The sequence below is a fragment of the Prunus persica genome, chromosome G5 (genome assembly GCF_000346465.2).
Source record: "Prunus persica cultivar Lovell chromosome G5, Prunus_persica_NCBIv2, whole genome shotgun sequence".
NCBI classification, from domain to species: Eukaryota; Viridiplantae; Streptophyta; class Magnoliopsida; order Rosales; family Rosaceae; genus Prunus; species Prunus persica.
In genome coordinates this window covers 2435902-2460043 of record NC_034013.1, presented here as the reverse complement: position 1 = coordinate 2460043, position 24142 = coordinate 2435902, and the positions used below count along the sequence as shown (strand labels likewise).

The 24142-nt window shown below is 35.6% G+C and overlaps 1 protein-coding gene across 1 annotated transcript; it reads right to left on the bottom strand.

The window, feature by feature from the left end:
• LOC18777843 (MOB kinase activator-like 1A) lies at positions 426-10993 on the bottom strand. The gene is made up of 7 exons (XM_007209529.2): positions 10838-10993; positions 8769-8817; positions 6579-6687; positions 6117-6210; positions 5148-5281; positions 4883-5046; positions 426-908 (listed from the first exon to the last, which is right to left on the bottom strand). Exons 1-7 carry the CDS (start codon positions 10858-10860, stop codon positions 834-836), a joined length of 648 nt encoding a protein of 215 aa, XP_007209591.1. The 5' UTR covers positions 10861-10993; the 3' UTR covers positions 426-833.

The window sequence follows — 24142 nt, the reverse complement described above, 5'->3', positions numbered from 1 at the left end:
TTCACTAACCATGTTCATTTTAATGTTCAAAAAGTTGCATGTGCACGATACCCTTTCAATGCATGTGTATCAATATTTTGAACGTTAAAAAATATCCTCCAACAGAGACATGCAAATCACACAGCCTTTTTTGAATAGATGGCACATTATTCGACCAAAAAAAATAGATGGCACGTTATAACAAAATCTTAATTGAAGTAGCAAATTTACTCAAATATTTTGTTTCCGTTCATATGGGAAATTGCAACAAAGCATATAAATTTTCTAAGTCCTGCCTAGGTGACTCATACCATAACTTGCGAATTTCAATTACCCTAAAACTGCATATAATACTACAATTCCGAAGGCAAGTCTAGGCGATTTCTGTTTTTTGTAGCCTACAGCCTGCTTACGATAGTCAAACAAAACTTATTAAAACCGCATATCGCTTCAAACAATCTGGAATTTAGATTTTATTTCCAAACCAGTTTCAAACTTGAGAGAATGAGCTACTACTATTTTACATAAAACCAGCAAAATCAAATGCAGCACCCACATTGCATTTCCATATGATAAACCAGCTGGGTAAAGTTTCGGCTGATTGCAGTTCCATATGATAAACCCACATTGCACTTCAGCCAAATTAGCTTAGCCGCTCATACAAAGAACGCGGGCTGCCCAATTGCTTTACACAGTATTTCAAATCCCATATAAATTAGTAGAGAGCAAATATTTCAAATCCAAGGCACATCATATGCACAAAAAGTATTTATAGCACACAACATTGGATACTGTGAAGATGAGTACAATTTATTTAATTTAAATATGCATCCCATGGGATATCCAAACCCTGTTTAGTAAGGAACAATGATGGATTCTATAAGCTCTTGAAGTGGAGCTAGCTCCTTCTTGTCAATTAGCCCAAATTCCTGCAAAAACAAACACAGTATAGTGGGATCAGCAACCGACTTTACCATTCAAGCAAGAACTTTGTACATCAAGTAAGATTTCATGCTGATAAATTAATGTTTAAACACTTCATGCATTTTTTTGTTGTTGTATATTTTCAGACATAACTGAGCTTTTCTTTGATGCACTTGACCGCATATTGCTTTGGTTAGGGGGTTTAAAAGCAAAAGGTTCAATGACATACTTCGTACTACATATTTGCATCTAGACACTTCACCCAACACTCATGAACTACCCTTCTTATTTGCAGAAATATCATGATTCTAATCATTAGCAATATCTTCTCTCATGATTGTTCATGTTCCTATTCATGGAATCGAGTTAACATCTGATAATAATAGGGCCATGCAATGTGTTTGGACAACTAACAATCTGTACTGCTTTACCAGGAATTGACTTCAATGTTTTGAGTACCCCATATATTTTCATCAACCGGACAAAGATGAATAGAAGTAACTCTGTGCTTTCTCGCACTAGCATCAAGTATGGCAATACAATCACACTACTCATAGTGCAATAGAAATGACTTCCTATCGGCCGATACACCAATATATCGCTATTTTCAGGTGCCGACATCGATACAGGGGGTAAGTCTATTTCTTCCCCCCTTAAGCGATATATCTCTGATACTTGCAATATCTTCAATATTTTCCAATATTTGCCAATATTTCCCTGATACTTGCGCATTGTCGAGGCATACGCGAATGCATGATTTCACGCTAAATCGAAAGAGGCTTATGCCTCTGGAGCCATTTTTTGAATGGTTTTGAACTAAATCTGGTGATTTTGAACTCAAGTCCGGTGGTTTTGGAATGAAAAAGAAGACAGGAAAACAGAGGAGTGAGGAAGAAGATTATGCCTCAGAAACTCTTTAATATATTTAGATACTAACTTTAACCTTGGGCTGAGCCCAAACAAACTCCTTTTTTTTGAAGGAAAGCCCAAACAAACTCTTAATATCCTTGTGCCTAAAACTACTTATAAAATCAGCAAAAATAAGCCCAGAAATCAATTAATTAATTTAAAATTTTACATCTATTTTTGTATATTTCATATGTTTCTATATTTTATGTATAATAATTAAAATAATAGGCCTTTGGTGTGTTCATGGGTTGTACTTAACGTCTATGAAAGCTTTACTCCAAACTTCTGTGTTTTAATGCCAATATCTATCTTTTCTTGTCGATTTTTCGCGATACTTAAAACGATATCAATATATCCCCCTAAATATCCGTAAATTGGAGGCCCGATATTATCTGCACGGCCGATATTTTCATCCTTGCTTCCTACTATGTTTTTGGGGAATTACATGGTACCAAAGTTTCATAAAAGTAGGCATTTCAAACTGTATGAAACTTTCCACATGCTTTTCAGAAACAGCGGAAGCATAAGAACGTACAAAGAATGTCCCAAGATATGGCTACTAAATCAGATATATTTAATGAAGCACAAAAAGAAGATTAGTTATACTGATACACTGAATTTCAAGAGCAGCATAATCTCTTTTGCAGCTAGTGGTAGTTATGGTATTTCGTCGGCTGTTTTAGGAACCTTAAAGTTGTCGGAGATGGCAGGTTGTGGCTGGTGGAATTAAGAGGACTCGAGCTACAGATGATTTCCTTATGTGTATTCAACCTGCTGAGTTGGAGACTTGACGTACACAGGGCTGCATTTTTAAGTTTCCGAATCCTTCTGGTGATTTCATCATTCCCTGGAATTCAACTTTGGTGAAGGTAGGGCAGATGCCTAGAGCTAGGATGGGTCCCTTTAAGTTCTTTAGTTTCGTGGAATATTGGGGTGATTTCTTACGTACTGTTTCTCAATGCTGGACCTCTCAGGCTGCTGGTAAGTTGCAATTTCAAGTGTGTCACAGGCTTAGGCTAATAAAACTGAACTCAGAAGAGGAGTTAGGTCCATGTTGGGAATGTCTCAGTTACGTCTAGGGAAGCTAAGGGAACCCTTGCGGTTCGTCAACATGAGCTGCACTTGGACCCCTTGAATACAAATCTCAGAGCTCATGTTTTCTTTAGATGCATTAATTAGAGGAATTGTTCTAGGATCACGTCCATTGGAATATCTGTTGCCAACATTATGGAAGAGTATGAAGATATCAAGAGGAAGCTTTATCTCTCTATAAAAGCTACAAGTGCAACGAAGAACAACTCATTTCAAATAGGCTTTCCCATATCAGAAACTTTATTAAAAATTCGATTTCAGATAGTCAAGCTAATGCTATGTGTATTGAGGTGGCTCTTGACGAGATTCAAGTTCGTATTTCTTTGAATCCCAACAAGGCTTTGGATCCAGATGGTTTAAATGGTCATTTCCTTAGGAAAGCATGACGTATCATTGGTGCAGATGTTACTCAACTGTTATGGAGTTCTTTTTGTATGAGTCAGCTTGTCAAGGAAAAAAACTTCACCAACGTGCCCTTGTTCCTAAACTCCCCAACCTTTCCAAGGTGAGTGAATCTAGGCCTATCTCCTCCAGCAACTCCCTACATAAAATGATTTCCAAACTCATCGCTAATAGAATCAAGGCTGTTCTTCCGGATATCATTAGAGTCATGACTCATCCCAATCTACGTCTGTTGCTGGCTATAATTGCTGGCTATAATTCCTAACAGTCATGATGCAATGGATCCAAGCCTGCATTACCTATGAGTCCTCTCTTACAGTCAATGGTGAGTTAGCGGGATTTTTTTTTTTACTAGCAAGAGGTGGCTGTCTAACTTATTCTTCAAAAGAATCTCCACACTAAACCCCTCTTTCAAATTCCAGAGGAAGTTTAATAAGCTTAGACTCGCACATATTTGTTTTTCTGATGATCTCATCATCTGTCATGGGGACCTTTACCCTGCTTCTGTTTCAATGAGTTCTCTTGATGATTTCCAATCTCGCTCGACCCTAACAGATAATATTACTAAAAGGCAACACCTAAGGCTCCTATTCTTCAATTCTTTTGCTATTCTCCGCGACACACTCCTATCCAGTACCATGGGAGTCCTGTTATTACTTCCAAGATAAGTTTTCAAGATTCCTCTAACATCATTGACAGGATAGAAGTTGAAATGAAGTTCAGAATGTTAGAATTTGAGTATCCAACACAAACCAGTTGGCAATTGGTGGAGAGACCCAAGATCATTTAAACTACTCATGCAATGCTTCCATTTCCCATGTGGGACATAACAGGCGTGCTTCACTGCGAGGTCCAAGGGTTATGGAAATGGTGATGTTTGATTGAGAGCGGAAGGAAGACAAGAATTTTGTGACCCTCGAACATTCTTCATGAAAGTTATGTCTTTTGGGGGTGGAAGACAAGAAATTTGTGGAATTGTAGCTGTTTTGGGGGTAATTTGGTGGGAGAGAAATAGAAGAAATTTTTAGAATCATAGTGGCAATGAAGAGGAGAGCTCTTGTGTAAAATTCAGGGCATCCTTGTAGACTTCACTGTCTCCAGATTTTAGGGATCTTTCACTTTCTGTAATTTTATAAGATTGGGGAGCTTCTGTAGGGGAGTTTCTGGAGTTTTGATTATGAAGTCAGAGTATATTTGTTTTCCTTTTTATGAGTTGTATTAAAATGTTGGTGGACCTCTTGTTCATCAAATCTTTGTGCCATGTTTTATGATTATTACTAATAACATTTTGTTTCGCCTAAAAGAAGAATAGAATAACAGAGCTTTATTTCTCCTTTATTAGGTGATCCTTCGCTCATCACTACCTTCCCACAAACAATCCCTTATTAATTTGTCAATCGTCCTAACACCCTAATAGGCAATCCAATAAAAGGCATGATCCCAAAAATTTATGGCACGCAAATTACCCCATAAGGGGAGGCCCATACAATTCAAAATCAGAAAACACAAGAAAATCTATTTCAGCATTTTTTTTTTAAAAAACAAAGGAAAAAGCAAAGTTATTGCGGGTACTTACACAGGTAAACAGTATGAAATGCTTGAAGCAAGTGTTTAAATGGGCCTCCTCCTTAAGGCTCACAATTTTCTGGAAATGAGAGTGATATATGTGGGCATATACACGGAAAAGTCTTTTGAATATTGTCTTCACAACCTCCCTGAAATTGGGGGGAAATGGTGCGCCTGAAAAACAAACGAAGGGAACACATATTGGGGCAATGAATTATAATGATCAGATGAAAGGCACAATATGATTAAAAAGAAAATATAATAATAAACACTACCTAGCTTTTGGGGAAATATAGATTCATCATCAAGTTGAGATTCAATCCAGTCCATCAGATATTCAACATATTTTGGAGCCGAGACCTCTATAGGTTTCTTAATTAGTACACCATCTGCCCATCTATACTCATACCTGTAGATTGTTTACAAACAAAAACCAAAAATATAATTATTAACAAAAGAAGCTGGGTTAGACAAAAGGTAGTACTAGGCATATAGAGATTCAGTTAATCAATAGAGCTTTCCAATCCATCAGGTAAAAAGAGAAATTGTCTGGTGGTTTGCTGAAAAATTCTCAAAATGATTTTATGTAACAGAGACTGAAAATTAACTCTAAAACTGTAGGCACGGTTGGTTACTGGAGAATCCACATCTCGAATAGCCAGAATGGAATTCTTATCTGTAATGGTGTAGGAAGCAAGTACAGGGGTTTGTGGGGCTGAGAAAGGTGGAAAATCCAGAAAAGGGGAAGTTGAAGCATAAGAAGTTCCACATACTGTTTGAAGGAGTAGGTTGGTTGTCCATGGGAGCGAGGAAGTTGGACATGGTGAGGCAGGGTGGTGAAAGGTGTAGAGATATGTGAAGCTTCATTTCATTCTATCTTATCTACAAATATATTGAATATTTACTCTTTTAGTAGTATTAATTAATTGTAAGAAAAAACATGTCAGTACCAGAGACTCAAAGTAATAGTTGAATTAATAGTCTGTCCTTATGCGAACAGCTTGCAGCAAACTGAATCCATTACTATTAACTATTTAACATCTTGTACATTAAATATCCGAATTCATTAATATTGATATGCTTTAAGAAAGGCACTGAAGTACACAATGGTACAAAAGCTCAAACAATGAAATGTCAAACAATAACATTACCATAAACTAATCATTTAAGAAAAAAAGAACAAGAAAGTAACAAATATACTGACATACATAATTTAAATAAATAAAAAAAATATACTCCCATACTTTGGGCCTGCAGTCATCGTAGGACAATTCTCTGGAGTACAGAACTCTGTGAGAGTACCATATAACAAGTTGACCTGATTGAAGAAATCCACAGCTGAAATTAAAAGAGCAACAACCAAATTTCAGATATAGATCACCATAGAAGAGATTACATTAAATAAGAAATTGGGGGAAAGATATACTTAAATGTTTTGGCTCTTTGTTTCGTCTTAAAACAGATGGGAGAAAATGAACCCATTTGGTGTTAATTTTTTGGTTTTTTAATTCTATTAATTGGGGGCAGATAGAGCAAGAGACACAAGATGTGAAGGCGACTATTTTCGTAAGAAACAAAACTTGTAATCATGTATCAACCATGTAAAGAACCAAAAAGACTAAAAAATTGAAAGGCGACGTTTTGTGATGTGTGTGTGTGTGTGTGTGTGTGTGTGAGAGAGAGAGAGAGAGAGAGAGAGAGAGAACTGTTGACAGCAAGCCATTCATTCAAATCTTCTCCCGTTGGAAGTTTTACAGCTTCTCTTAGGTTCCCGCTACCTAGTGTAGCATCAATGTGCTTTCTAAGCTGAGCCCCCTGCATCGCACAAGAACAAAAATTAATGAAGAACCTCAGTTCTACCTATATATTTGTAGTATAAAATCCAAAAAGCTCTTTCCATTCTTTTCATTTTTGGATTTTCGTCCTGGTAAATTGCACTTCTCATCCTTAAATCATAACTTTATGGATTCTCCTTTTCTGATGCAAATCCAGGTTTTTACACATCTTACCAAGTTTTATTTTTCTCATCCCAAAATTGTCCCCAATAGCATTTAACAGAGTTAAATCCCACATCTACAGGATTCAAACCATACAAATCTCACAATTTTAAATCCATATATTAAGATAGTATGATAGTTTAAAACACTAGGAGAAAATACCAATAGGTATCTAAACACAAGGAAAAATTTATCCACAGCTGCATCTCAATAAAGAAGTCAGATTGACAAAAGAAGAAAATTGGATTTACGAAATATACCCATATAATATGGGTTCAAATGACAACAACGAAACTCGACAAAACTTATGTATGTTGGAAGAAAATGCACCCACATGAGGAAGGGTACGCTTAAAAGACCCATAGATACATACACAAAATTAAGGGAGAAAATAATCATGTAAATACAGAGAGGGAAAAAATTTATCCATGGCAGGGAATTAGAGGGATAGAAAAAGAGAATTTGATTGACAAATGTATCCATAAATATGGGTAAAAACCACAAGAAGAAAATTCAATGAAACTTATATATGTTGAGAAATGTATGCATATATGAATGGGTACATATAAAACACATGGTACATACATAAGCACACTGAAGAGTGACGACTTAATCCAAGCCGTCCAGACCCCACCACCTACATCAAAATCATTTCTGACAACCAATCCAGCATATGCCATCTGTCCAAACACGCACTTCCATCTCCCAAGTCCCAACCCCCATTGTCAAAGCCTACACATACATACTTCACCCAATCTCTTCTCTCTATCTAAAGTCTGCTGCAAACCCTCCTTTCCTCTTCAAATCATAGATCTCAAACATCTAACAAAACCACTCCAGAACAAAATAAATCCAAACTTTCACTCATATAAAGAGTGAAAAGGAAGTGAAAACCCACAAGGATTCACATCACGGCAAGCTTTTTACTGCTGCAAACCCTCAGAGGATAAGCTTAAAGCCTACTTCAGAAAATACACCAAGGTTATGCAAAAAACAAAGGTTTTGGGATTGTGGTCCTTGTCGATCCTGTTGTTCTTCCTGTTCCTTGTGTTTATTTCCTGCATCCCACATTGAGAAATGATTGTTGTTGCGGCAAGGAGAAGGTGGAGATGTTGTTAGGTGGCTAAAGATAACAAAAGGAAAAAAAAAAAAAAAAAGGAGCCCCATGGGTTTTTTTGCGCCCGATCGAATCCCCAAAAGTTCGCCCAAACAGACTCAGCCTATCAAATCTCAAGTCAAGGCACTAACGTTAATCGAGGAATTGAACAAACAAGTTTTTTTAACTGAAGATAAAAAGGTGTTGGCATGTCATTTGGTCAGTGCTAAATTACTGATGTGGAGAAAAGTTGAAAGGACAAGAATCATAACCGAAAAAGAAACCAAATTCTAATTCAAAGATTAGGCTCGCCAAGATTAGGAACCTAATAATGCTTTGTTTGTCTTCCAAAAACCTTAGTTAGAGGCCCCACATACATGTGGAGATGATATATAGAATAAAATAAATAACTCAATAAGTCATTAGCTGGAAGCTGAAACAAAAGAACAAGAAAAGGTGCACTGAGACAGCAGCTCCCCAATCTTCAGCAAATCTAATGTAAAATTACATCAGCCGCATAAGCATTCTCAAAGCTGAGCCACAGAAACAGGATTATCCTCTAAAGTGGGGTGCTTTAACTATTGCAGTCAATATAACATTAAAATAAAAATGGACATTAAATTTCAAATTTCACTACTAAGAACCGGATATTGCATTTCTAACATAAACAGAAAACATGGCATGAAAAGGCACACAAGCGCACCACCACTGAAAAGTTCAAGCCCATTATATACAACTCTTAGCATGCTCAAACTATCACAAATAAAGATTACCAAAATTACAAGTTAATTAAAGGGAACAACCTTGCTCCCTGAGGGTGCGCTCTTTTTTGGGCGGAATGTCCTCTGGTTTCTGCATCAATAGTAAACTTAAGTTCTACAAATTGATAATGACTAAAAATAAATACTAATTTCTAAAGAAGCAAATAAATATGGACTTGCATACATCAACACGCACACACAGGAAAATGAGGCGCAGCGAGAGGGGTTAGAAAGTTGGTGACATATTGAAATTATGGGGTGTTGGTTCTGAGAGCTCATTAAAATTTTAACATCCTCACCAATTAAGCTTTTCAGTATATAAAAAGGTCCCAATTTAATAATTTATTTATCTACAAAGTAATAACTATCAGGAGATTAAATAAACGATAACATGACCATTTGCCTTAAATCTAGCCTCTTCTCACAGCTTTGTACTCTTCTGTTAACTCTACTTAGTCCCAATAAACTAACCAGCATTGTGATTTTTTGTTTTGAGATATATTAATCTAAAACCAGTATAATCCCATATTACGGTAGACAAGGAGTCCACTGAAATCAAACCTAAACGCGATAAAAATACAAAAAATTGCATTATGGTTACAGAAACTACCACCTACAAAAACAGCACCGCCTCCAATCTGAAAATAGATTGTAGAAAAAGGAGCATCCCTAGACCGAAGCCCACAAGGAAGACCCAAATCAAACATTGTCATGCAAAACGTCTACACCCTTCGCTCCATAATTGTCAAAAATCCTCCTGTTTATTTACAAGCAATGCATCCCAAAACACAGACAAAACATCACATGTCCAGAAAACTTCACCCATTTTACATCCCCCCAAAAACCTTAACCTTCCAAATAAAATTGCAGTACAGGAGATCCCTCTCTTGAACAAACCTACACAACCATTTCCCAAGTAGCCCCTTATTTTTCATCACCAAATTACCCACCCCTAAACAAGACTTTGCTTTCCTTCTAGATATTACATCTCAACCAAACCAATGCTCCATTTTCCTTTCTCCTTTCCTCAGTACCTTCCCACAAGAAATTCCTCATTAACTTTTCTAACTTCTTTGCCACTTCGCAAGAACTCTAAATACGGAAAGATATCAATTGGCAAACTACACAAAAGAGAATGAAGTAAGAGTAAGCCATACTTCCTGCCCTTCCAAATGAAACCTCCACAGCAATTTCCCAAGTAGCGCCTCAAATTAGCCACCCCAAAACCATCCTTTTCTTCATTCTATATATCACATCCCAACTAATCAAGTGCTCATTGCTTCCTTTCTCAATACCTTCATACAAGGATTTCCTCATTACCTTTTTGAACCTTTTTTATACTTTAATTGGAATTATAAAAGGGAAAGATAATAATTTGGAAAACTTTTCAAACGTATTAAAGTAGAGTACGCCTTCCTTCCCTCGGCAAAAACAGCTTCCTTCCATCTGCCACAGCATTCTTTGCATTCTACACATTCATCCCATTTTAATACCAGAGAACGGCAACATATTGAGTAAATAGTTATTATCCGTTAGGTTCCAGACACCAAATCATCATTATGAGAAATGATGCAAAGAAAAAATAATCACTTCCAAGCAACTGAATGACCCATGTCATGCATTAACTACCATATTGCTATCCATCTATAATGTTATCCACCACCAACAATCTTGCCGTTATTATTTTCATGAACTACCAAACCTGGAAAAGAGCTTTTGCTTATCAATAGGCATCATTTATCACTATTACTAAAATTTAATAACTAACAAAGAGCGAGACAATTATCAATGGTCATTCGATTTAGTTTCTTTCTTTACACTAATCCTCGCCTACCAAATATTGCATTTACATAACACTTACAGTATCATTGTGTTTGAATAACAAAAGATAAAACTGTGGGAGGGGAGAAAAACCCATTAATCAACACAAATAGAGCAAAACAAACCTATCAAAAGTCACCAATTTCATAGATCAACTGAAAGGGCTCCCAGTATAACATATCAGGCATCAACTGATCAGGAAGGAAAGAAAATGGAAACTTCCAAGCATAGAAGAAAGTTCAATTCTTAAAGATAATAAAGAAATATACACATCAAAAGTTTATACTTGCCTGCCCAGACCGAAGAGACTCATGGCTCGCGAGAGAGAAGGAAGAGGTTTGTGTGTTGTCAATCCTTCGTCTTTCTTTAGCTGCGATCGAGCTGAAAAAGAAAAGGCCCGTACTTTTTGTTGTAAACCAAAACAAAAAACACAGGAAACTGTTTTTTTTTTTGGAGAAAAACTCCTTTTTGGTCAGTAGGTTTTATAGGAAAATTCAATTTGATCGCTTTAAAAAAAAAATTGCCCATTTTTTTACCAAAGTTAGAAAGGGGAGGTGGTTTTCTTACACATGTTGTCATAGTGCCATGGATTAAAACCTAGACTACTGTTTGCAAGTAAGTCATTTTTAACTTGGCTAGACCAAAAATTTAGCCGATTTGATCATATATATATATATATATAAAGTAAAAGGCAGAGAATGATAAAATATTCAAAATATTAGAAAATGTCATTGATTTATGTAAATATTAAGAATTGAAATTATTAATTAAATGAGGATAATATGGTAAATTCACTCTTTTTCATATTAAAAGAAAATTTAAAATTAAAAGAAAAATCAGATAATGGATCCTATTTCTATGGAACACAACTATCCATTATCTTTTTTAATTCTAAAATAAATTCAAAAAATTTTAGAAAATCTCTCTCGTAGGCGCGGAAGCGCGTGCGGAGAGGCTAGTTGTCATTTATAAAGTTTGCAATTTATAAACATTCTATCTAAGTGCAATTAAAAATAAATAAATGTAATTTAAAATTCATAAAAGATAAATAATTATATAAAAAAAGTTTATCTTCACTGATTTATGAAGGATACAAGAATACAATATGTATACAGGGATGTCTAATGTAACAGTCCTATACTAATTACAAAGTAAATTACAAATTAATCTCATAACTGAAAGCTGTTACAAATCGTATTGAATTGACTCATTGGTTTGGTGGTAACTGATGTAACTCCCTAACACTCCCCCACAAACTTAACTCTGGGGAGGTGACAAGTTTGGAAACAAGACTATTGAACCGAAACGTGGGTAAACCTTTGGTGAAAACATCAGCCAGTTGGTGTATAGAGGGAATAAATTGAACCTGGTGACTTCCCGTGGCAATGCATTCACGAACAAAATGATAATTAAGACCAATATGTTTTGTGCAAGAATGAAGACTAGATTAGCAGCCATGTAAGTAGTAGAAAGACTGTCACAATTAAGAATAACCGGACAAGGGAGAGGATATCGAAGTTCACTTAAAAGGCCTTAAATCCAAATAGTATCAGCACATGCATAAGCTAGAGCACGGTATTCAGCTTCGGCATCGAGAGACTGTACATTGTTTCTTGGCACTCCATGAAATGAGATTGGGTCCCAAAAAGATACAATACCATGTAGTCAATCAACGAGTGTCTGGACACCTTACCCAATCAGCATCCGAGTATGCAATAAGTAGAGAAGAATCATGAATGTGTATAACTGGGAGAACTCATGAATTGAGAAACAAGTTGAACTGTGTAGGCTATATTAGGGCGAGTTGTGGTGAGATACTGAAAAGCACCCATGAGATGGCAATATGGAGTTAGATCAGCAATAGGAGACCCATCAGTGCTAGAAGTAAAGGTCCGGGAAGCCATAGGGGTTGAGACTGGTTTACAGTCTAAAAGATTACTTTTCCGGAGAAGATCGAGTGTATATTTATTTTGTGTAAGGTGAACAAAATCTTTGAGATGTGAGACTTCGATGCCAAGAAAGTAATTAAGCCTGCCAAGATCTTTAGCCTCAAATTCAATACCAAGAGCATGAATAAAAGTGGAAAGTTGAGAGGGATTACTGCTCGTAAGCACAATATCATCGACGTAGATTAGTAAAATCATGACATGCGAGCCATCATGATACACAAACAATGACGAATTAGATCAACTTTGGATGAAACCAACCCGAAGTAGAAAAGCGCAAAACCTCTGAAACCAAGAGAGGGGGCTTGCTTGAGACTATATATTGCCTTATGCAGTTTGCAAACATGAGTGGGCCGAAGAGGATCAGCGAAGCCAGGAAGTTGTTGCATAAACACTGCCTCGGAGAGATAACCATGGGGAAAAGCATTTTTAACGTCGAGTTGCCGTATTCCCCACCCACAAGAAATAGCAATGCTTAGAATGGTGCGAATAGTGGTCAGCTTGACCACTAGACTGAATGTGTCAAAATAATCGATCTTAGACTGCTGATGAAACCCTTTGGCGACAAGATGTGCTTTATATTGTTCGATCGATCCATCAGAGCGTCGTTTGATCTTGAATACCTATTTGCAGCCGACTGTGTTTTGATGGGAAGAAGATGGGACAAGAGACCATGTTCCTTAGCGAAGAAGAGCATTGGACCCTTCTAAAATGGCATGCCGCCAGTAGGGAGACTTGGACGTTTGTGTGTAACAAGTGGGTTCAATCTCATACTCAACCGTGGCCATGAGAGCATGTGGAATTAGATAGTGAGATGAGAAGTTAGACTGAAATTTCGGGTTGGGTTTGAGGATGCCAGAGAGAGAGAACTTATGTAAAATGCCTTTATGTGCACAAAAATTCTTAAACATCAAATTATCAAATTCTTTGCCGCCATCACTTTGGAACTATTTAACATATTATGAAAATTGAGTTTGCAATAAGTCACAAAGTTAGAGAAATGAGGGAAAACTTCGAATTTCTGGCACATGGGAAAAAGTAATGTGTAACGAGCATAATCATTCGTAAAAATAACATAATATCGGAAGCCAGAGACAGATACAGTATGGGACATCCAAACATCAGAATGTATTAAATCAAATGGAGCAGTAGACCAATGATCATGAGACACAAAGGAAAGACGAGTAAATTTAGCACGTGCACAAAGAAAAATGAGATCCTAACAAGGATTGAGAAACTAGATTGCCAAGAACACAATTAGAGGGATGTCCGAGACAAAGATGCCAGATGGAGGCTGGGGTGACAACGGAGATGAGAGCTTGCTTGGAGCCAAGGAATGAAGAATAAGACGGTAAGACATGATAAAGACCATATTTACATTGGCCTTGAAAAAGAATTTTACTGGAATGTAAGTCACAAATAATATAACAACAAGGATAAAAGGTAATATTAACAAAAAGAACAACAAAGATCATATTAAGGGCATCACTCTAATACCATGTAAAAAAGGTTTATTTTTACAGATTTATGAAGGATACAAGAATATAATATTTATACAAGGATGTCTAATGTAACAATCCTATACTAATTACAGAATAAATTACAAATTAATCTTATAACTGAAAGTTGTTACAAATCGTATTGAATTATTCTCATTGATTTGCTGGTAACTGAAGTAACTCCCTAGAAAATTATTTAAAAATCTTGCAAATTCAAATTAATAAGAAAAGCAAAGATAAAAGGGGGATTGTGCTAAAATGGACCTTTTGTAGATCACTTATTCTATAATGGACCCTTTGGAAATCTCATTCCCAAATAATCTTAAACTATCACATATTTGCTTGTATGCCCCTCTTTTAAATATTTAACTCATTACCACCAATGTCGTGTTAGTGCTCCAATTCATTATGTTGCTTCGAAACCGATTTGGGCTGCGTCGATATCCCGCAGTCCCCAAATTGGGTGATACCCTTCTCTCTCTCCGACGTATGTTAAACAAATAGCTTACAAGTTTGGCTCTGTTACAACCGCAGGATCGTTGTGAACCCAAAGGTGCACAATTTAAATCCCTACATTTTTCCAAATTTTGTAAACATTAGGGGTTAAACATGTTGTGACGAAATTAAAGGGTTTAGGGTATTTTGAATTGAAGTGTTACTTCAGTATGTCCATTACAACATATGAAAGCATAAGTAATACATTTTCTTATTATTAATGATTAGGCATAGGCGTAGTAATGAAACAAACGGTTTTGTAATGAACATTTTTGTTGTATTCATATGTTTGGTGCCTGTTGAATTGGTCGTATAAGTTGACATTTGGGGCGTAGATATAGTTGGCGGGAGATAAAGTTTTGGGGGTTGTGTTTGTTAAATCAAGTGAAGATTCATGCCTGAAACGTGATAGAGAACATAATGATGACCTCTTTTTAAGTTGTTGTATTACATGTTGTGTTAGTTTTGAATTATCCTTAATATGCTAACGCAACGTGATAATTGCTTGGCTAAACCTTAGCCTAAAACATATAACTCTGAAATCCACCAAGAAGATATGAGGAAACCTCAAGGTTTATTTGATAAACTGGAATAACAAAACATAACCTTAACCACGGGTAAAGTATGCTTAAATACTCCTAGAAACACTAGGAATAACAAAGGAATTAAAATAGGAAAATAACAAAATTTTCAAAAACTATAAAAAAAATTTAAAACTGGATTTCGAGCTAGTAAACTATCTCGGATGCCCGAAAAAGCCCATACGTCATGGAAAAACAATGAGTTTTACTCGTGATGCTGTTTTTTTCAAATCGACGGGTCATGGGCCCTGATTATGATCTCGGAGCCCAAATCTGCAGTTTACCTAATTTGCCTTGGCGCACACGTCGCTCCAGCTCCTCTTCAATGGCTTCCGCTATCTATTCTATATCATATGCTCTATAATTTGATCTACATGTTAGCAAGATTAGATGAAACGTATTTCCCTTGATAATATTTATAATCATCATCTGATGTAATATAAGATAAATACATGTTTACAAGTAGAGATTGTAGTGTGGTCCAGATTGATATCAAAAATGGTTTATTACCACCATGGAGTAGCAATAGCAAATCAAGTTAGTTATTCGAGATGAGGAAGTTTTTAGTGTGAAGATCCAATATAAATTCCAAGCCAATCGTACCACTTATTCAAGAGAAGCTAAGTGGGCAACAACTAATACAGTTCAAATGAGTCCTCTTTTGTACATCTAGTTTATATAGATGAGTTGAAGTGTAGCCATTCCATTATCCATGGGTTAATGGTCCGTAAGGTTACCGAAAATGGGCTTAGGGAACTGGATGCTATTAGCTTTCTAATTGGGGAGTGTGTCATACAGTTCACCAAGCAGGACTTGATTTAATAACTGTATGTTGTGTGGTGAACTTCCTTAAGTAGACATGAAGAATAATGAATGTAGCATCCTGCAAGATACCTATTTCAAAGGGAATAAACTATTACAATTGTTGATGTAGACGCTACACTGAAGTCTTTCACAATCGAGGGCGATAGATTGAATTTAGGTCTCATATATTTTGTTGAAGTTGTGTTGTTGGGTCGAAAAAGAACTAATAAGATAGAGATAGAGTTGAAGTATTTAAAGCTTATAGAAATATGATATTGTGGAACCAGTATCCACGGGGAACCATTTCTTACAAAAAGACCCATGATTCATTATCGAGGGCACTAATAGTAGGGTATACGAAAAATAAGGGTAAAATCAAAATTTCCAAAGGAAGTGGTGGGACTACAAGGGGAAGAGGAAGCATAAGAGGAATGTGAAAGGAAGCAAAACAGAAGCAGAGACATGGATTAGGGACATGAGTACGAAGTTGATGAGTCTGAGAATGGCAAGGGAAATAAGGCAAGAGTGAGCGGAATGACTATAAATTCAGGGGATTTGCATATGCAATCCACGTTTGTAGATGAAATTGTAATATAGTATATAACAAAATTTGCATTTATAGTTTTGATTTATGTATACTGACATAAAAATGGCTATTAATCATACCTAGGCATTTGAACGGCTATCTAAACTTGAGCAAATGAATCTCATTAAGAAATAGCGAAAAAACTAATGAACAAAAGTTATATCTCGCAAGTGCACGAATCGATAAAATAGCATAGCAAGAAAATACGAGAGTTGTTCCCATAGAAATTTGTAAAGTTTATCAATTAATTCCAAAGATGAATACCTTAAAAAAAAACAATATATTAAAATACTAAAAGAGCCGAAAATAAGATTACTCAACTTTAATCTAAGTATCGAAAATTTAAAGCAAGAAAATAAAATAAAAAATGTCGGAAATTGGTTTTGAAAATCAATAGATGAATACTAGGTCTACGATTTCACCATAACAATCCTATTTTATGTATCAAGTTAATTTTTAGAATAAAGTTCCAATTCAATTCCAAGGGTTCGTTCTTTCGTTATTATGATGATTCGTTCGGTCGAGGTATCATCAAGTATTCTCAATTAAACCCAACTAATGAACCTCATAGCCAAAGATTAATCGAGAACCTATTAAGTTCAAGAAGAACAATCAAGAACCAAAAAGTGTCTTAGCTTGGACCCCGGCTTCAACAACTCATTCATTCATAGTACATATAAGATTAGGGATGAACCCCTTGCCCAACCTTATCTTAGGCAATCCAAAATACCTATAAAATGGTCAGTTACAAGTTTCAAGATCACAATTATAATAATGAATAAAACAAGGAATATAAATTGATTAAAAATAAGATATTAACTCAATAACATAGAACCATCATATTAGGTTACATTGGATCCTAGCAAAGAATTTAGGTACCCATAGCCATCTTAGAAACAAACAATATACTCATGAACATAAAATACAAAGTTTAAATTAAGATAGAAAAACCCTTAGATGAATCCACTGTAGTTGAACCTCCATGTCTTTAGCCTTCATTCTCGCTGCATGCACGAGGCTATGATGAGTCATTCCCTCTCCACCCATATTCAGCACCTGCCAGATACCAGCTACATCAATTTCGTTCCAATTGTAGTCTAGTGAGACGATTGAAGCATAATCTCGGAACATCTCGAAGCCATTGTTGAAACATTCAACCATTTCATTGTTATATTCTTCGAATTTTGTGAATTGTTAGACATCATATTTCTTTGTCTCTTCCAATTTTAACTTGAGGGACTCTAACTCTTTGCTCCGACTTATTGCTTTTAGAGTTTGCTTCACTTCTCCAGCATATGCTTTGTTCAACTTGTTAGTCAAGTTTCCCATCACTTGGCCATGAATATCACATTTGCTCTCCCACTAATCCGTTGCCTTAGACAAATATTGGAGGTCGTGCTTCACGACAAAGATTTTGTCAAGTGAATCATTGCTCTCAGCCTCACTTCTAGATGAAGTGGGATCTTGATTTGGAGTCAGAGGTGGAGATGAGAATGGCACATGCCACAACTGGTCTCCCAGGTAACTGACATGGTCGTTTGGATGGCATACGTCTGACATCTTTAAGTATCGGTGGGGACAATTCATAGCTCCAATCTGCAAAAAATAAAACGTTACATTCAGTCTGCAATTTTTACTTCTGAAAACTTGTAAACAACAATATGGTCAGCTTTACTGGAGAATGTTTGCCTTTGAGTAAGTTAAGAATAATTACCTTTCCCAAACCTGGCATTAAGAAAGTGTCTATGCTTCTGTAATATATAGCAACTTGTCTAATTTATATTCTATTGAAGGATTTAGTTAGATCTCTATATCTGACGAAATTGGGTATGTAGTTGGTGCATTAATTTGATGGGATTGCATTATATACCATTTACTCATTTGGCAGTAAAATAACAGCAATAAAATTGGATTACAAACAAAAAAAACAAAACCTTACTGGAAAATTGGACATTGTGGATTTGAGGCAAAAAATGGAGTATGTAACTAAGCAATATTTGGAAATTTGAAAAAATACAAAACGAAATTGCAAAATTGGAAAATTGAAAAAAATACCTTACTAGGAAATTGCCAAATTCTGAATTTACGCAAATTAGACAAAGATTGAAAATGACAAAATCTGAAGAACAGCGAAAATACAGAAATTCCAAATGACATAAAAGGAAAACAACAAAATAGTCATATACAAAAGCAAGAATAGTCATATACAAAATGAAGAGCGAAGCAATGTGTAAGACAATAAAAACGTTATATGCTCGAAAAACACATACAAAGCACTGCAAATAAAATTGGAAATTTGGGAAAATACGAAAATTGCCACATAGGAAATTGAAACATAGGAAAAAGCAAAATTAGGCAAATACGGAATAGGAAATTTGGAAAATTGAAAAATTGTAAACCAATTGAAATGAAAAAAATGGGAAATAGGAAAATTACCGTATTGGACAAATTGAATAAGTTGGTAAATTTGCCAAATTAGGCAAGTTCTTTATATACAAAAATGGGAAAACTAGGAAATTGGGAAATTCCAAATTACAAATATAGGAAAACAATCATACAAGCAATTAGGTAATAACTCCTGCCCAATAACTCCAGGCAAATACTCTAGCCAATGAATCTCGTCAATTACTCCCCCCAATCCGTCCCGCCAATTACTCACCCATTTACTTCAACTCATTAATACCTCCCTATATTAAACTTCAACCCAACTGCATGAAGAGAAAACTTCCATCACATAACTCCTGCTTGCAGCCATTACCTTCCCCACTCATTTCACTCACATTGCATTAAGTCTCAGTTTTCTCTAATTAAGTCCTACACCAACCCACAATAAATACCCAAAACCATGGACCCTAACCTCACACCAAACCCAACGCTTTCAATTACTGAAGTAGGGGAGACTGAAACACCAACCAAGTCAGCAAATTCACTGACTGCATACTTGGTCCATGGCCTGCAGCAATGTTGAGGCAATACCATGTTTTGAAAAAATCTCCATGCATACATAGTTTCAAAAAATTTGGAGGGCCAAGCTAGGTGGGATGTCATAAAAAAGCGCACAATTCGTTCTCGTTATCATGCTCGGATGCATCTCCTACATATAAAGGGTATAAAAGCAAAAATTGAAAATGCCCCTGCCATCGTAGTTATGGTATTCAAGGAATCTGACGAAATGGCCCAATTGAAGCAAAAACAAGGGGAAACCGGATTCAAACTATTTCGCAAGTTTGCAAAAACAATTGATCCAGAAGGAAACTGTGACAACATCACTGTGGGCAGGTCATGGGTCGCAGTTGCTCAATTGAAGAGTATGCAATTCCGAATGTGTCAACAATAGAAATTTTTTGACTTGTAATATGATTTTGGAGATTGTAAAATATAGTGAAAACAACCTATAAAATGGAACACACCTTCAATATGGACTATATATATACAATTCATGTCTTGCACCACCATCACATTCCCCCTAAATTGCAAAAAATGACACCACAAAACCTCATACTCCTTCCTCTTTCAACCCCTAAATTATCCATCGGATGCCCAATACTAGATGGCTGCTTGGGTGATGGGATACCATGCAACTCCATAACAGAATTGGTAGGGGAGAATCTTTTGAAATATTACTTTATCCCAAATTCATTGTACTCTAGTTTTGTGTCACTACCCAACTCGAAAATAAGGAATATTCTCAAATCATGGTGTGAGTCATACCATAGTCATAAGAATAAAATCCTACAACCATGATATAATGATAAATAGAGCCACATATAATACAAATTTACTTAACAACACAAAATCAGAGTCGCAGTAACTTGTAGTTAAATACACACTAAGATCTTTATCAAACGGTTGATTACTTACAAACATTAATTACACAAATTAACAACAAAAGCCTAGCAACTTAGTTGAAACTCATTTCCTCAAATTTCGTCTTCAATCCTGCACAATCTATTAGGGCATGAGCATTTTCATGCCCAATAGAGTACCGTCAAACCCCTCAAGATTAGCTATCACAGTTAATCAAAGTGTCATGTATCAAACAACACAAGATATATAAATTATGCAATCAAACCAGATAATTAAATTTGCAATGCAGTGATGCTATAAACTCATTCCCTTCTAATCCCACTAATTCATATCTTAGGGCAACAAACATGCATGTCTCATACCATGCGTTTTACCACTGTGGTTCCGAATACCCTAAAATATGAACTAGGGCCCATTTGTCCCTTAACCCATTTTTTCTTTTGTTTACAAATTTCTTAACTTCCACTTTTCATTAGAGGCCCAGCTCCATCACCTCAATATATTCAAGCCCCGCTCCCATCATCTAAATATATTCCACATTTTTTTACTCAGATATATCTAAGGTCTTCTTTCACCCCTTAAATATACCTCAAACAACACACACACACCGACCCAACACACGGCCATAATTATGATGCATATGTAATGCAACTCAAACATTATCAATCTCTACAAAATTGTAATACATGTAATTAACAAAAATATTTCAAGTTTAATTTCATGAATAATAATATTTATCCAACGTTAAATAATATCCACGGAGCAATATCAATAATACTATTCACCGAACATCATATAATATTCATTAAACAATAACAATCGTATTCACTTAACATTAAATAATATTCACCAAGCAAAACAACAATACTATTCATATTTATAATACAATATATAAACACCAAGATTAAAACTGATATAGTTTAATCATTAGAGAATAGGAAACCCTACCTCGTGTCCCAAAAAGCTAAAATAACGAAATTACCCTTCAGAGGTTACCGGGTTCACCCCCGGTCTATGGATACTATACGCTAGCGAAGTATCGCGTAATGTTAGAAAATGAAGAAAGGAGCTGGTAGGATACTGTATACTCTATCAATGGGGTGAATATGCAGACACGATTACTTGGGACTAGTTTGAGGACTACTTCCTCAGCCGATATGTTTCCACCGCCCTCAAACAAACCAAGATTTAGGAATTCTTCGCCCTTGAACTATTTCTCCTTTGAATTTGTCTATAAAACTCATATTACTTTCAATCATAAACTCACTACAATCCTTTAGTTTGCACATAATGGCTTCATTTTCTAATAACCCCAAACGTTCTAAGCAGATCTTACAGATATAGTTATGTCAAACTTCTAGATGTGCTATTCGGAGCTTCACAAGCATCCGTGTGAAAGAAGCAAACTCTTGTACTTGGTAGGTATGAACGACGTCTACTACTACAGTTCCTAGTCCCCCCTCTATCTTAAAGCCCACATCTTTTGTTGTGTGCAAGTGAAAATCTCCAAAAATAAATATAAATTACATTTAACAAAATTAACAAACAAATGAGGTTAAATTAATTGTCAAATAATTAGTAAACTTTAGGTCTTAATTTTATGACGGGATTGGATGTGAAATTATTTGAGAGCTTATGTATAAATGAATAGTCATATTTAAGGGAGAATAAATGGAGATAATTTCAAAACTTTTTCTAGGATATTAAGCTACGAACAATATCATAAACACAATCAAAGAAGTGGAAGCAATATAAAAGATCACACTTTTGAGCTGAAAACAATTCTTTTGCCAAGTATCTTTAAAGCCTAATCTTGTTTATGCCCAAAATCAAAACTTTCAAGAAGAAGAATAAGAATTTTACCCTTGATGTCCATTCTTGGATGGCATGTTCACACCTTGTTTGAAGGCCTTCTTCCTTTTGGCTTCAATAGATCTTTACATTGACACAAATGAGATGTCCTCACCATACCAAATATAATTGAACAGGTGAAGAAGATGACAAAGGGAAGAGAAAGTGCTAGCTCTCTCCCTTGGTGGCTGATTCTAGCATAATGAAGTGGTGAGTTTCTCTCATCTCGACACAACTCCAAGATGGAAGCTTCAAACCCTAAAGAGAAAATGGCTAAGGTTTCTCTTTTATATGCAAAAAACATGTGCGGAAAATCCTCACACATGTGGTGGATGCCTATAAAATCTTTTGGGCTCCTCTTGGGTTCACTTGACTTGTGTTGTCACACAACACTTGTTCCTAGGCCTAATGAGCCATCGAGCTATTTTTCCATTTGGCTAAAAATGCTTTTAAAGCCCAAACTAAGTCCAATCATCAAACTAATTTCATGATTAATATCTTAATCATGATTTATAACTTAGCTCTTAAGTCCTAACCATAGTTCGTATAGTTTGACTTGGTCAACCGTTTGGTCAACTTAGCTGACTTTCAACATCTTATCTTCTTCATTTGTTTCTCTTATTATATTTATCGGTGTGCAAACCATAGATTCTTGTTTGTAAGGTAGTGGGTAGTTTCAATTCCTCTAAATTGATGGTAAATTAAATTCCACTACTTAATTGTCCCTACTAGTGAACGTTAATTACAAGTAAACCTTACAGAGCTTCCACAAAAGCCATAAGTGACACCTAGCAATATGTCATGGCTACCTAAGCTAAGTAGAAAGTTGAAGAACCTATTCAAGTTGGAATGACCATGCAGTTCAGTTATCCTCTAACACAATGCTCCTAATTCATTTTTTAGGGTATGAATGCTTTTGTCAAAACCTTATTATGAATTCTCTATTTATATGATTATATTAGTTATGTTTAGAAACTTCCTTTCTAATCATATCCACTATTTTGCAATGATTTCTTCAATTCTTTATGGAACATTCTCTCTCATTTACCGAGGGTATACATCCCTTGTTATGCATTCACTTGCATCTATTAATCAATTGAAGATCCCAACAATACTTCAAGTCACATTTCTCAACATGACTATAAAGTATCATCAAAGACCAAATGATGTCTCAAGTTTGAGGACTAGTTTCTACCATTGCATACCTCTAGCTTTTCAAGTTTTTTCTTTTTGATATTATATATATATATATATATGTGCGTGTGTGTGTGTGTATTTCTTATCTCTATAAAGTCAAAAGAGCAAGAATAGAGATCTCGTCTTCTCTAACTTGTAGCAGGTACACCTTTCTCTCAATCTCTCTATTCTATGTAAAATTGCTATTAGAATAAAGTGATTATGCTAAGATCACTCATGAGTAAAATCACTTCTACGTAGACACTCCCAAATGAGCTTTAAGGGCTCGTTTGTGAGTGATTTTCAAAGGGCCAGAATCACTTTTGGGGAGAAGCACCTCCCACGTGCTTATGCATCGCTTTAAGTGTTTTTAAGCAATTCCAAAAAATCACTTAAAAAGTGATATTGAGAAGTGATTCTACATAGAAGTAATTATTGGCCTATCTAGAATTACTTCCAAAACGACCCCTAAGTGATATGTGAAGCATTTAAAGGTCTCAGAGTGCTTTCTAAAATGCTACAAGAGATGTGACAATCAAAAGTACTTTTGTGTTTGACAGAGAAATGTAAAAGTGATTATGAATGCCAAATGGGTCTAGCCGAGTAGAACATGGCCTTAACTTTCCCAAGAGGTCTTAGGTTCGAATATCCATGACATCTTGGTTGTGTGTTTGAGAAACCCTTCCATGTAACTTTAGACTATGAGTAATGCTACGCTTACCACATTTTTATCATACATTTCTATACCACATGATGTAACATGTCCATATCATATGCGACATCAATTAAATCAATGAAGTGTATTTTAATAAAGATAGTTTAATTGACAATTTTTTTAAGGTGTTAATAA

What these genes read in the sequence shown, in the direction of transcription:
- LOC18777843 (XM_007209529.2), bottom strand. Translation starts at nt 10,860, where the DNA reads ATGAGTCTCTTCGGTCTGGGCAG. An exon ending in ACGATGACTGCAGGCCCAAA is followed by an intron (nt 5,282 to 6,116) that starts GTATGGGAGTAT and finishes AACAATCTACAG; the next exon opens with GTATGAGTATAGATGGGCAG. An exon ending in ATTTCATACTGTTTACCTGT is followed by an intron (nt 909 to 4,882) that starts GTAAGTACCCGC and finishes TTGTTTTTGCAG; the next exon opens with GAATTTGGGCTAATTGACAA.